General features: G+C 45.2%; 1 protein-coding gene across 1 annotated transcript in view; it reads right to left on the bottom strand.

Moving 5' to 3' along the window:
• The window catches only part of LOC149355464 (serine/threonine-protein kinase PLK1-like), a 50,531-nt gene that overhangs the window by 24,384 nt on the left and 11,837 nt on the right, over positions 1-14,310 (bottom strand). Inside the window, exon 8 of the mRNA XM_089577643.1 lies at positions 99-162. Coding sequence (XP_089433769.1) covers positions 99-162 — 64 coding nt within the window. The remainder of the gene's footprint in view (positions 1-98; positions 163-14,310) is intronic.

Raw genomic sequence — 14,310 nt, 5'->3', positions numbered from 1 at the left:
GTCATATGCCCATCGTGACGCCTATCTTTAACATCACGTGCGATTATCCCCCAGTCCCAAACCACCGTTTCAACCACCCTACCCTTCGTATGAATAACCAGCAACTCTGGAAAAAGGCATTTTTCCACTGGAAGCCCTTTACGAACACAATTTTTTCGTATGCTGTAAAATTTCACTATTACAATCAATATATCCGCAAATCACGCGACGGCAGTCTTATATGTATTTTTTTCTTTTAACAAATTTGCAATTGTGGAAACCGTTCCTCGCTGATTTTCTAGGAGTCTTAACTGTGGGATAATACCGTTGGAAACACTTTACAATAAAGATTTCGCTGCATATCAGAAGAATGGACCATTACCTTCAATATTTCTGGAACCTTACCTTACAATATTCAAATATTAAAAGTTTTTGTCGAAGAAAGCTGGACTTTTTTGCGTGCTTCTCTTTGCTCATATGCCTTGCACAGCTAAAACGCGTGGCCTACGACGGCAACTCACTTAGGGAGGGCGCCCCGTCCCGTACTCTCCCAGGAGTCCCAGCGGCAGCCTTCACACGATGTGGCGGTAGCTTTAAAAACCTGTGTCTGAGGAATTATACTATTCAGGGCCTCTGACGGCAGGTATATTTTGGATCTTTTTTCTTGACAGGACCCGCAAGAGCGGAGAGTATTGAATTTGTGCGCCCCGAGCTGATTTATTGTAAATTTAAACGCGATTTCTGCCTGAAAAAGCGCGTTAAAATGTATTTAAGTGGAATAAGTGGAAGATCGCGCAACGAAACTGGGGAATGTACTGATCCTATTCACTTGCGGTGTTTGCAGTTAGGGAAAACATTGACCCTCGTTTAGTGCGACGCGACAACGCAGAGCATATTAATGCGATATAATTAATGTCTTATACAAATTAACCACCGGATCCCTCCGAAACAGAATTCTGTGATTGGTCGCAAGGAACATGACGTCATCAGCACTGTCAAATTTGAAAATATGAGGACTACAGTGTTGGAGTGCCTTCCATTGAATTATCATATAGGATTGTATTAACCAGACTTGCTCTTCCACCTTTATCTTCAGTAATATATTTTAATCACCCACTAATCACCCTAATTCCCACTAATTCGGCACTAACTCACATTAATCAGTTATTTAGTAGGAAGTTTAATGACGCAAGAAAGACTACGACCAAAGTTTTGTATTGAAGTGCACGTGCCTGAGAAGCGTTCAAGTTTGTGTCATACTAGGTACAATGCGACGGGATAATTATAGGCTGTGTGTTAAAAACCAGACTAAAAATCCAGTGTAAATGGCTGGATTCAAATTAATGCAATCTAAAATGATATAAACGCAGAGCCGTGAGCTTGGGAAAAATATAAAATATAACATTTAAAAAGAAGTTAATGGCTGGGTTCTGCCAAGGGGCAAGACGGCGAGGAGTTGCCTCCACCATGCTTGGCTACGGTGCCGTCTTGTCAGTGCTAGATTACCTTTTTAAAAAGTTGTGATGACCGAAAAAACTTTATACCCTCATTGAAATCGTGATTCTGTTCGAATAATGCATGGCGTCGTCGAATGGTATAATGGGGATCCCCTAATAAAATAGAAGAACGAAATGGTATGCGGCAATCATGAAATTTACGAAAATGAGGGCGATGATGAATTTCATAAAATGAACAGGTTAAAAGAATATGAACAACTATGGTAAACTGACCGCAGTCCACTACAGTGCTCGCTTTCATGGGGCTGTGCTCCCAAAAGCAAGACGATTTGTAGTCTTGAAAGTATGACTTCTGAAAATTGGTGTTTGTGATGGTAATCCTTCCATTCATTTGTATTTGGTTTCAATAGATACAATTTATAATTTTGTTCTCGGTTCGACTCGAGCTGCCATTTGGACATTGCCAAATTGTTCCCTTATAGCCCTGGCAAGCAACTGTCATCTTGCTGGAATCGCTCACCGTTGCGTTTTCTACTGTGGAGACACAAGAGTGTACCCTGCAGCACCAACATAGCTTGGAACACAGCAGAAGTGCACGCTGTAACCGCATATTGCGAGTTGATTAAGTTGTCGAAGGATGTATATTAAAAGACGGGCTCTGATTCTGTGTTTTGAAATAATTGCGGTCGCAGCGGAGTAGGTATAAATTATCGCCTTTTTATCGTTCTCTTGACTTATTATTCCTACCGCCGTTAATATGCCATACACTTCAGCAGCGTACACTTCCTTTTCAATAGCATGACCATGTGAGCCCTTGTGCACAGCAGCTGCAGTAATACGATCATGTTTTTTGGAGCCATCCGTATAGAAAGATAAAAAAAAACAGTACTTCTTTTCAATTCCCAGGAACTCGCTTTTTATCACTGCCGAAGGCGCAACTTTCCCATTGCACTTGGTCAGCGTAAAGATACATGGTATGGACATTCTGAACCAGGGTGGAGCGTGATGTTCATATTCAAACATATTGCCAGCGACTAGAAGACGACAAAGGGGGCAGTGGCGCGGCAAGGAGCGCTCGCGCTCCACGGAAAGGTCAAATCCCCACGATTCTGCAATGTGATTTACCCTGATTCCTGTGGTCGATATGCTGTTTTCTTTATTCTCAAAAAGAGTCGCATTATTTTATTTTCAATCCGACAATGAAAATACCTTCTGTGCGTATTCTTCCTGATTGCTAGGATGGTTCACGGCATTCCATGTAGAATTTCGGTACAGGTGACTCTCGGTAAGCACCGAAATGAATCCTTCATTCAGAATGATCCAGAGGAGTTTCGAGGGGGATAGCCTTGCGCTCATCGATATCCACCCTGAAACGTTGTCAATACGAGCAACACATGCACATTTCCTAATGGCCAACGTCCTATGATTTTCTTGTATAGTTGTGTTTTGTGCTTCTTCTTGTTCTTGGTGCCCCTTATTGTTATGTGCTTTGCTTTGGTATAAAATGCCTTCCAATTCGATTAGCGTTAAAGGTCAAGTTTTCGAGACTTTTAAAACTTAACCCTTTCGGCCCTGGCGGTGTCAATTGACACCACAACACAAATATTACGCTCACGCCTCAGTAACAGAAGAAAATACTATTAATTTTTAATACAGTAGTTCCTTAGGGATCCCTGCTGCTATCGACATCGCTGTTCACGGGCTTACATTGAGCTGTGTGGTCTAAGTGAGAAGAAGTAGCAGCATGGGAGGCATGGAGTGAAGAAGCCGAGGTGTAGCAAATTTATGGATTTGTATCTCACTAACCATTCGTTCTTCTGCGCTCAGATTTTTATATATTGTGTGAAACGCCTATCCAAGCTCACATCCCCGTCGTAAATATTACTGAATGCGTAGACGCTGCGTTTGAACACATTTTTGACATGTGCGATTTTGACACCATCAGGGCTCAACGGTTGCCAGCGGTGGCCATTGAGTGATGATAGGTCATCTTTGTAGAATAGAATCTGCTAGTATTTTTGAAGAGGCACCTATACTAACGGCCTTTTTGGACTGCTGACATCTCTGTTCATTCCAGACAATGAACAAAATCTTAAAATTAGCTTTCTGATGAATTGGAAAATGGAAATTTTCGCTATCATACATGGTGAATATTCGGATTGAGCCTGGAAATGACCATGCGGATGTCGGCGAACAGCAACCGGACCAAAGGAATAGCGAGAACAAATGCACGCCTGACCTTGCGCTTTTATTCCTTTTTTTTTACCTCTGTCCTCCTCCTATGAGCTGTGAGCATCAACATGGAGCTGCAAGAAACGACCGGGGTATTTACACTGAAACTCGGGCTCCGCCGCTCGTGCCGCACATGTGGCGCGCCCTCGACGCTCGGATCAATGCAGCGTGTTTGGCTGTGTTTTCTTGAGAAAGCGTATTTGGTGTGCTGATAATCAGCTCCTGCTTTCTCCCAGGCCGAGAGATATCCCCAACATATAAGCCTATGGATGAGAGGGAATTTCCTGTCACCTGTAGGGAACAGCATTCGGTCAAGACACAGACACAACGAGATTATGTTCCACTTTATGAATTCTTCTATTGGAAACAGCTGGTTTGAAAACAGGCGCAAGCGAGATGAAGTGTGCCGCGCGCAAGCTTAGAACTAAGATTTGCCGACCTTCGCGCTGGGCGCTACGGAAGTGCTTCGTGAAGCTCGATAGAGGAGGGCGTTACAGATTCGAGGAAAGCCTTTATCTTGACCACAGTCACCTTCCAGGAAGGCTACGCAAGTTTTGAACATGTGAGCCGTTGACGTGACGTATTATCATCTGGAAAACGAACCTGGCAGGAACAAGAACGTGGAGGTATGATACAAAACGCAAGGTAAACAGGAGCGAGCGAATTTTTTTTTGGAAACTTCGGGATTATCTATCCCTTACAAAGCAAAAAAAGCTTGTTTATAGGTCTCCACACTGCAAAATAAGACATTTTTTCGTTAATTTCTTTCTTGTCGGTTGCGGGTACCAAAACGGTCCCACTAGCATTTTACACTCATTGAGCCATTGAGCCCTGATGTCCGATTTTGACACCATACCTGTAAATCGATTAATACTCGCACCACAAGCTTTAAACTTTTACTGCGTGGTTATGGGGCCTTAGGCATTGTAAAAAAACGGAGCAAAAAAATCTACGGACGAAATAAAAAATCCAGGGCCGAAAGGGTTAAGCGTATTAAAATATATGTGTTTCAATCTGAATGTGTTTCCCACTTCATTGTATTTAACCTAATGTGTTTCAGAATGAGTGTGTTTCTGATTTACTTCTAACTGGATGTGCTTTCATCTGAAGTGCTTCCTTCTCTAAAGTGCTAATTTTGGGTGTGCGAAGCGTGGAATTCAATCCGGTATAATGTGTACTAGAACTACTACCGAACTTTACATACAGGGGGCCGCGTTTTGTCCAGCCGCAGTTATGCGGCTTTTACCCGTCACCCCATTTCCACCGCGAGAGAGAAAATTAAAGTTCGATTTGATTTGAGTGATCCAACAACGAAAATACCTTCCGTGCATATTCTTCCTGATTGCAAGGATTGTTCATGAGATCCCACATACAGGATTTGAATACGTTAATTTCGGCATGTACCCAAATCAATCCTTAATCCAGAATGATTAACCCGGTCTAGAGCCTTCAAAAGTGGATGGATCGGCCGAACTATAGAGAGTACACTCATAGTCCGTCTATGATCCAACCAGCGACCGGTATAGCTGCAGTAAGCAAACTCTGTCTGCATCCCATGTCTTGTGGAACAGAATTTTTAGTATGTTCATTGGTTTCTCTGCGCGGAGCTTCAGCTGTTTAATGTGCGGCCCAAATGTCAGTTTTGTATGGAAGAGCAAATTGAGAAACCTCTGTTCCATTTTCATAGGGATGGGTTTCCCACTGACGTTATAAAATGGTTGCTGAAGTAGGCCTCGCTTGCGTGGAAAACAAAGAGAAACGATGTTTGCAGAAAAGAACCTAAGCACGTTTTGATTAACCCAATTTGTAAGGCGCTCGATATTTTTTTGTACGTGTCGTTCGCAGATAGCGAAGTTACATGACGTGAAACGTAATTGTCAATCGTCTACGTCCAACGAGTAATGCGCACCTTACGGGATGATATGGACGAGATGATATCAGTTACTGGATTTCTTTTGAGAGAAAAGAGCAACACTGCGCGCTGCCTTGGGATGTTCCATTTTCTTGAAAGAAAATAGTCAGAAAGCATGTTTCCCAGTCTGACTCTAAAACTAGGCACGAAAGAAGGTCTGCAGTACAGTGAATCATACTCCCCCCAATTCCACTGTTGACATAGTCCTGCAGGATTCCATACCTCTTGGTTGTGTCATATGCTTTTCCTACGCAAAAAAAATCAAAACACAGTATTGGATACTTACGTGAGCCTCCCGTATTTGTCTTTCAAGACGCAACAACAGCTCAACTGCAGATCAGTGACGTCGGAATACACATTGAAATCGACCTATTTTCTTGCTCATTTCTAACACGCATACTAATCAATCGAGTACTGACAAGACGCTCAAAGGTTTTGCAAAGACAACTGGCCAGGGTTATTATATGACAGCTGTCAGCTTGGCATCTGTCTTTTCACAGCTTAAGAATTGCGATCACTACTGCTGTTTTAAAGTTTTTAGCCAATTTACTTTCCTTCCAAATGTAGTAGAATAAGAACAGTAACGATTCAAGGAAAGGAAGAGGCAGATTTTGCAGCATGCTGCAATGAATTTTGTCGGAACCAACACGGTAGCTTTACAGTTATCTTGTACGAGTTCTAGTTCATGGAGTGTAAACTTACTTTTGTACTCATCCTTAGTGCTTGAGCATGAAACTTTATGTTCATCTTCTTTTTATGTTTGAAAAAAATTCAGGGAGCACTTTGTTGACCTAAAGTGTGCTGAGGCGAAAGCCTTACGCGCGGTATTGCTGCTTGTGTCACTGATATGTGGTTAAGATGTTAAGCTTCGCCTCTAAGAGTGGAACGCGACAGCGTCTTGCAACGCTGCCAGGGAGTCCATAGAACGTCATCGCCCGTTCGGTTGTACGCCTTGCTCGTCGGTAAATTGGTTTTTGAGGAAAGGAAATGTGTCTGTCTCGCATATCTTGGTGGACACCTGAACCTCGCTGTAACGGGAAGGGAGGAAGATGCGAGGGAACGAAGACACTGTATTCACTAGACGCGCCTTTGTTCATTCCAAATCATCGAGGAGGCACGGCGGAGGGAAATTTTCTCGCTGGCGTCCCAGAACCCTCCTCGCAGCGCCGCCCCCTCCTCCTCCGCTCCCCTCATCCTCTTTTTTTCTCCCTTCTCCTCTTTTTTTTCTTTCACGGCTGTTGGGCTCTTCGGTCTATTCCTCTGGCGAGTCTGCCTCTGCGCCCCGCCGCCGCGGTTTCTTGCGGTTCTGTCGTGCAAAATCGCGTTTCTGCGCGTCTTCTGGACCACGCGGTCTGTGTTCTTTAATATTAAGGCGAAAGCCTTTAATGCCTCATACTGTCGTTAGCAGACGCGTCGGGAGCCGTGTCGACAGACGCGTCGGCAGGAGTGTCGACAGACGCGTCGGCAGCCGTGTCGACAGACGCGTCGGCAGATTCGTACGCCTTTCGGCGTCACTGCTTAAAAGGCTCAAGGTTCAGTAGCTTGGTTTGGGCTAGTTGGTAACAGTTCTTCGAAAACATAGTGCAAAAAGGACACGGACGACACAGAAGTGTATATAGCGCCTGTCCTGTCCACTTCTGTGTCGTGCCGTGTCCTTTTTGCGCTGTTTTCGAAGAGCTCAAGGTTCCTTAAGGCACATCTAGTGAATGCATGGGCTTCATAAATAAAATAAAAGGAGTAAAGTCAAGAAAAGGGAAATAAATAAAAATAAGAAAATAAACAAAAATAACAAAAATAAAAATAAGATGTGAAAATAAAAATAAAAAAGCAATAAAATTAAGAAAAGGAGCAAAAAAATAAAAAAAGAAACAAAATATGAAAAATAAAAAAGTAAATAAAAACAAACAGTGGCTAGGAAACGCTTTCGCCTTGCAGCACTTTAGAGAGACAAAGTGCCCCCTGAATTTTTTTTCGTGTATAGCTTTATTTCTTTATTATTTTGTTTCTTTTCATATTTGCATTTTTTTATTTGTTTTATTTCACTCACGTACGAAACCCGTGCGTTCACTAGATGTGCCTTTTCTCTAATATTTTTCGTGTTTTTTGATGTAATTTCTTTATATTTTTGTTTCGTTTTATACTCGCAATTTTTTCTTTTGTTTTATTTGACTCACAAAACCCGTGCGTTCACTAGATCTGCCTTTATTCATGCTCAAACCGTGTTCGTGGCGGAATGGCAGCGACTACCCTTGAAGTGCCAAACGCCCTGGTTCGATTCCCAGTCTCTAAAGTTTTTTTTTTCTTTGCCGGAACTCGAACACACTTTCTAGCATTCCCTGCTCACGACAGTATGAGGCATTAAAGGCTTTCGGCTTAATAAGGCGATTCTGCTCGTATTTTCTTTCACAGCTGTTCTGCTCCTGGCGAGCTTCTAGGGCGGCCGGCTCGCGATTTTCGCGTTGCCCTTCGAGCCATTTGTGTGGCCGGCACGTTCCTCGCGCAAAGAAGGCGACTGCGCACGTACTTAAAATGGCGTTAAAGGGCGATTCACACGACGGCAACGCGAAAATCGCGAGCCGGCCGCCCTAGAAGCTCGCCAGGAGCAGAACAGCTGTGAAAGAAAATACGAGCAGAATCGCTTTATTAAGGCGAAAGCCTTTAATGCCTCATACTGTCGTGAGCAGGGAATGCTAGAAAGTGTGTTCGAGTTCCGGCAAAGAAAAAAAAAACTTTAGAGACTGGGAATCGAACTAGGGCGTTTGGCACTTCAAGGGTAGTCGCTGCCATTCCGCCACGAACACGGTTTGAGCATGAATAAAGGCAGATCTAGTGAACGCACGGGTTTTGTGAGTCAAATAAAACAAAAGAAAAAATTGCGAGTATGAAACTGAACGAAAATATAAAGAAATTACATCATAAAACACGAAAAATATTAGAGAAAAGGCACGTCTAGTGAACGCACGGGTTTTGTGAGTGAAATACAACAAATAAAAAAATGCAAATATGAAAAGAAACAAAATAATAAAGAAATTAAGCTATAAAACACGAAAAATATTAAAGAACACAGACCGCGTGGTCCAGAAGACGCGCAGAAACGTGATTTTGCACGACAGAACCGCAAGAAACCGCGGCGGCGGGGCGCAGAGGTAGACTCGCCGGAGGAATAGACCGAAGAGCCCAACAGCCGTGAAAGAAAAAAAAGAGGAGAAGGGAGAAAAAAAGAGGAGGAGGAGGGCAGGCGCTGCGAGGAGGGTTCTGGGACGCCAGCGAGGAAATTGCATGGCGGAGTCGTTCAGAATGCTCGTCTCGCACTCCGGAGACCGGGGTTCGATTCCTGAACTCGACGAATTTCCTACTCAGTTTTATTTATCTATCTGGCCTGACTAAAAAGGTTAATTAGGCTAATTAGGTAATTAAGCAAAGAACTAAATTCATTCCCACTTACTTAGAGCATCACTATACGATCCCTTTAGTTGGTTGCATGGTTACTAGCCAAAGTACAACTGGCCCCGTTTGAAATTCGCGCACGGTGACGTCATGACCGTTTCGACCAATTGAAAAGCGTGACATTTCTGTCGACAACTCCTGCTTACAACGATGAGGCATTAAAGGCTTCTGCCTTAAAACATACCATGGAGCAAGTATTATAACACTACGTCTTTTCCGGGCGTAGTGATAGGTTTTTATCACCACTAACCTAGTGATAGGTTGGTTTGCTCTGCTACCGCGACCGCCAGAAAGACGGTGGTCCTTCGGCAGCAAAGATGCCGGAAGGCTTACAATGACCTGCATATCCTTCACGAAGGAGCGTGAGGATGATTCATGGTCACGATGCCCCATGGCCTTCGCGTGCCTTATTCTCAATGCTGCAGCTGCACAAGGCACCGCTGCCGAACCAGACTACATTGGAACAGCACTTCCCTGCTTAGTAGGTTTGAGGGACAGGTCCAGTTCAGCAGGGCTGTTCTCGGTGCCTGTCACCAAGAAAGCCGCAGCCGATACCTGCGACAGAGGGCCTCCGGCGGAGATCGCATGATCTTAATGGGAAATTTTTAAGCCGTGGGCTTCTGTGCAACTGGCCACTGGCTTCACAGAAGCCGCCAGGTCCGGCAGCTCGACCTGTCTGCCAACCGAAACTGAAAGCTGTTGCGGTCCCCGCTTCACTGATTCGTAAAGCTGTCCTTCTCTTGGATGGCGAATCGCTTTCTAGCCTGTATGATTTGTTTTGGTTCGTTTTCAAACTGATGATTTCTTTTTCTCGTTTCCAGATTCGTCACCACCTGGAGAACGCACAGTGCATTCCATTGCAGTTGACAAACTTCGGTGTGCGCTCACACCTCTCTTCTGCATGTTCATCTTCCCCTCAAGTGACACACATGGGCTTGCCCAGGCACGCCAGCGAGCAGTGTCCAAAACGCTGGCCCAAGAGCATCGCCTTGGATTTGGTATATAGATGCGCACTTTGCAATGTATATATGTTGCATGGGTGGGGTCTGTGTTGTAGCCCCCCGCGGTGGCTCAGTGGTTATGACGCTCGGCTGCTGACCCGAAAGACGCGGGATCGATACCAGCCGCGGTGGTCGAATTTCGATGGAGGCGAAATTCTGGAGGCTCGTGTGCTGTGCGATGTGAGCGCACGTTAAAGAACCCCAGTTGATCGAAGTTTCCGGAGCCCTTCACTACGGCGTCCCTGATAGCCTGAGTCGCTTTGGGGCGTTAAACCCCAATAAACCAGTAAACCAATCTGGTAGAGTTGTGCTATTTAATGTTAGGACGATATGCTTTCTCTTTATCTCTGCGGCGTTTCTTCTGATATTGATTCTGCGGGCCGCGATTACACCTTGCTCAGCGAGTTCATTCGTTCCTGTATCAGTACCTTGCAACAGTTCCTGCTCGTAATTGACGTCTTCTTATAGTTAAAGCGCCAACTCAAAGGGCCCTTCCTGGGCGTACGCGCCCAGCGTCGATGCTCTTGGCGTACACCAGAACCGGTCTGCGCATGCGCACTGTAGTGGACGCCAGCGAACCTCTGCGAGGCGCCGATATCTGTCCGTGGTAGATACCGGCGCCAGCGCACGGGCGCTGGCTCACGCGTCGGAAGCGGGGTGTGGATTACAAGAATCGACGGACCGCAGGGCTCTCGGTGACTTTTTTCTTCATGGCTTGGCGCTCTCTCAGGTTCCCCCAAACTTTCTTCGTGGTTTAGGTTGTCTTTTCAGCGCCCCTCGACCCCTTTTCTTTATGGCTTGAAATTCTCACGCCGTCTCGAGAGGGGCGCGAGCCAGCACCAAGGACATGGAGATGCGTGACTCTTTTGGACGCCCGTTCCGGCGTACGCCAAGAGCGCCGACGCTAGGCGCTTGCGCCCTTGAAGGGCCCTTGGAGTTGGCACTTAAGGGTGTAGTGAAGAGTCACCTGCACATCCAATTCGCCATCAGTGATAGCAGTTTCCTGCTTAGATCTTCCGTGTCAGTTTCCACGAAAGGTCGCCAGTCCTCTGTTTCTTTGGTTTGTAATTTTTGCCAACACAGTTTCGGATGGTCTCTGCGATGACGAAAGCGGACATGCTTGCTATCGGGGCATCAGTCATGGAGTGGACAACGAGAATCTTGGGAAAGACCACTGCCGGTTTTTGAGTTCTCATCTGCTTAACATCGGTGTGAACCCTGCAGGTGTGAACAGGGTAGGTTGAAGAAAGATGATAGGAAAAAAAAAGTGCGCAGGTGAGGATAGGAAGTGGCAACTGGCTGATTTCTCCCGGGCGGCCCACTCCAGGTGTACCACCTATCAGAAGCGGGGGCCAAATTGGAGTGTTGCTGCAGGCAGTGGGCTTAAGGTTCCAAAGAATCCGCAGACCAACTGAGGGTTGTTGACAGTCGCGTGTCCTAGTCTGCAGTATTTTTTTATTATGCAGACGTGATTAATTAGCAAAGACTAATTAGCTAACTTTTTAATTATTCCTTTCAGGAAGAAAATGTAAATGCAGGAGTTGTAGATCGCATAGAAAAATAATCGTTTGCCGTGTTTGCAGCTAAGTACCACTAATACAACTTCTTTTATCTGACTTAAAAGAAAGCCCGCGAAATACAAAAAGAACCACGTGATAGGGAAGCAGTTACAGCGCTCCCAAACGAGCGATCAAGCAACGACATCCGCTTATGTTTGCAACGCTGTCCCGAACAGCGTTTGGCGTTTTGAGGTGGTGGCGAGATATGCGCCAGGAACTGCTTATGCGTCATGGAAAGTGAGCGGGTGCTGCTTTTCAAGGAAGTGAAGCGCGGCTCGCATGGAGCGCTTTTTCACGCGTAACCTCGCCTCGAGTGATAGGAATGTGGTCGTGCCGCTAACTTGCACCGTCACGCGCTGAAGAAACGGTCGCCCTAGCGCCGATACGAGAGTTGCTCGCGTATATCTCGCAACCATCGCAAAACGCCGAACCCCGTGCAGGCCAACTTTGCAAAGATAAGCGAATGTCTTTGTTTGGCCGGTCCTCTGGGAGCGCTGAAACTGCTTCCCTATCACGTGGCTCTTTTTGTATTTCGTGGGCTTTCTTTTAAGTCAAATAAAAGAAGTTGTATCAGTGGTACTTGGCTGCAAACACGGCAAACGGTTATTTTTCTAAGGGATCTACAACTCCTGCATTGACACTTTCTTCCTGTAGGCAATAATTAAAAAGTTAGCTAATTAGTCTCTGCTAATTAATCATGTTTGCATAATAAAAAAATACTACAGACTAGGACACGCGACTAGCAACAACCCTCAGTTGGTCTCACTCGGCTAGGGATCATCCTCTTTTTTACAAGCATGGTTACTTTTAGCTGGGACACCCTGTATATATATATAACACATATATAACACGGTATATATATATATATATATATATATATATATATATATATATATATATATATATATATATATATATATATATATATATACCGTGTTCTGCAACTTTATCGGCACAGGTTTGAAAAATTCTCCCACCACAACCGTTGGCTCGTTTGTGGTGAAACCGCGCACAAAGCTTCCTTATTGATGTCCGTTTTAAGGCATACTATAAGTATAAAAGTGGTACTTACTAGGTTTGGTCACGCGAGATGAGAAACAAAAAGCACCCGTGTTGAGATCGAGCCGCCGTCATCGAATTTCTGCCGAAAGATACTTGTGGCGTCATCTGGCATCGCTGAAGGAAAGCGCCGCGAAAGCAGACGGCAGAAATACGACGAGACAATGGAGAACATATCTTTTATTGGTAAATCACCGTCAAGTCATTTAATTTGTTTACGATAGTTTTCAAAATGCGTTGGCAGAAAAATATTTCACGCGCTTAAGCAGACGACATGGCCCGAACGACGCATTCAAAGCAAGCCGCCGCGCTCGTTGCAGCGCTCGCCTCGGCGCTTCCGTCGCGGCGCTTTCCTTCAGCGATGCCAGATGGCGCCACAAGTATCTTTCGGCCGAAATTCGATGACGGCGGCTCGATCTCAACACGGGTGCTTCTGGTTTCGCATCTCGCGTGACCAAACCTGGTAAGTACCACTTTTATACTTAGTATGCCTTAAAACAGACAACAATAAGGAAGCTTTGTGCGCGGTTTCACCACAAACGATCCAACGGTTGTGGCGGGAGAATTTTTCAAACCTGTGCCGATAAAGTTGCAGAACACGGTATATATATCTATGAGCGAGAAGCCAACAGCCACAGAAACCAAGGAGCACAGGGGATTTTTTTTTATTTATTTTTTGTGGTGTTGATCAAGTAAGAATAATACTGAATATGTTGTCGCTTAAAGCTAATTGATTAGAAAAGCAGCAGAAAAAACAACCACATGCCGCCGGTGGGATCCGAACCCACGACCTCCGAATTACGCGTCCGGTGCTCTACCTCTGAGCTACGGCGACGGCTGTCAAACCTTCTGCTTACGGGGGTATTTATGTTTACAAATAACCTAACCTTGAGAGTGTGAGAGTGTTCATCAGCGCCACCCACGTTCGTAAGTGGCAGACGTGGAACGTCCTGAGTTACCGCTGGTGTGACGTAGAACGCCATCGAACGGCGAGGGTGAAAGCTGTGCGAGAACCCTCTTATGCTTCCTATGGCGTCAAGGCTGCCAGAACCGAGACCCTCGCTAAGCAATTAAGCAAACAAGGGAAGGGGAATGAGGGGCTCGTTATAAATATGAGAGAGAAGCCAACAGCCACAGAAACCAAGGAGCACAGGGGATTTTTTTTAAATTTATTTTTTGTGGTGTTGATCAAGTAAGAATATTACTGAATATGTTGCCGCTTAAAGCTAATTGATTAGAAAAGCAGAAGAAAAAATTCAGAGGTCGTGGGTTCGGATCCCACCGGCGGCATGTGGTTGTTTTTTCTTCTGCTTTTCTAATCAGTTAGCTTTAAGCGACAACATATTCAGTAATATTCTTACTTGATGAACACCACAAAAAATAAATTAAAAAGAATCCCCTGTGCTCCTTGGTTTCTGTGGCTGTCGGCTTCTCTCTCATATTTATAACGAGCCCCTCATTCTCCTTCCCTTGTTTGCTTAATTGCTTAGCGAGGGTCTCGGTTCTGGCAGCCTTGACGCCATAGGAAGCATAAGAGGGTTCTCACACAGCTTTCACCCTCGCCGTTCGATGGCGTTCTACGTCACACCAGCGGTAACTCAGGACGTTCCACGTCCGCCGCTTACGAACGTGGGTGGCGCTGAAGAACACTCTCAAGGTTAGGT

The sequence above is a fragment of the Amblyomma mixtum genome, chromosome 3, assembly GCF_055824585.1.
Source record: "Amblyomma mixtum isolate Tamu chromosome 3, ASM5582458v1, whole genome shotgun sequence".
In the NCBI taxonomy this organism is placed as follows: Eukaryota; Metazoa; Arthropoda; class Arachnida; order Ixodida; family Ixodidae; genus Amblyomma; species Amblyomma mixtum.
The sequence above is the reverse complement of the archived record's forward strand: the minus strand, read 5'-3'. Positions and strand labels throughout refer to the sequence as shown.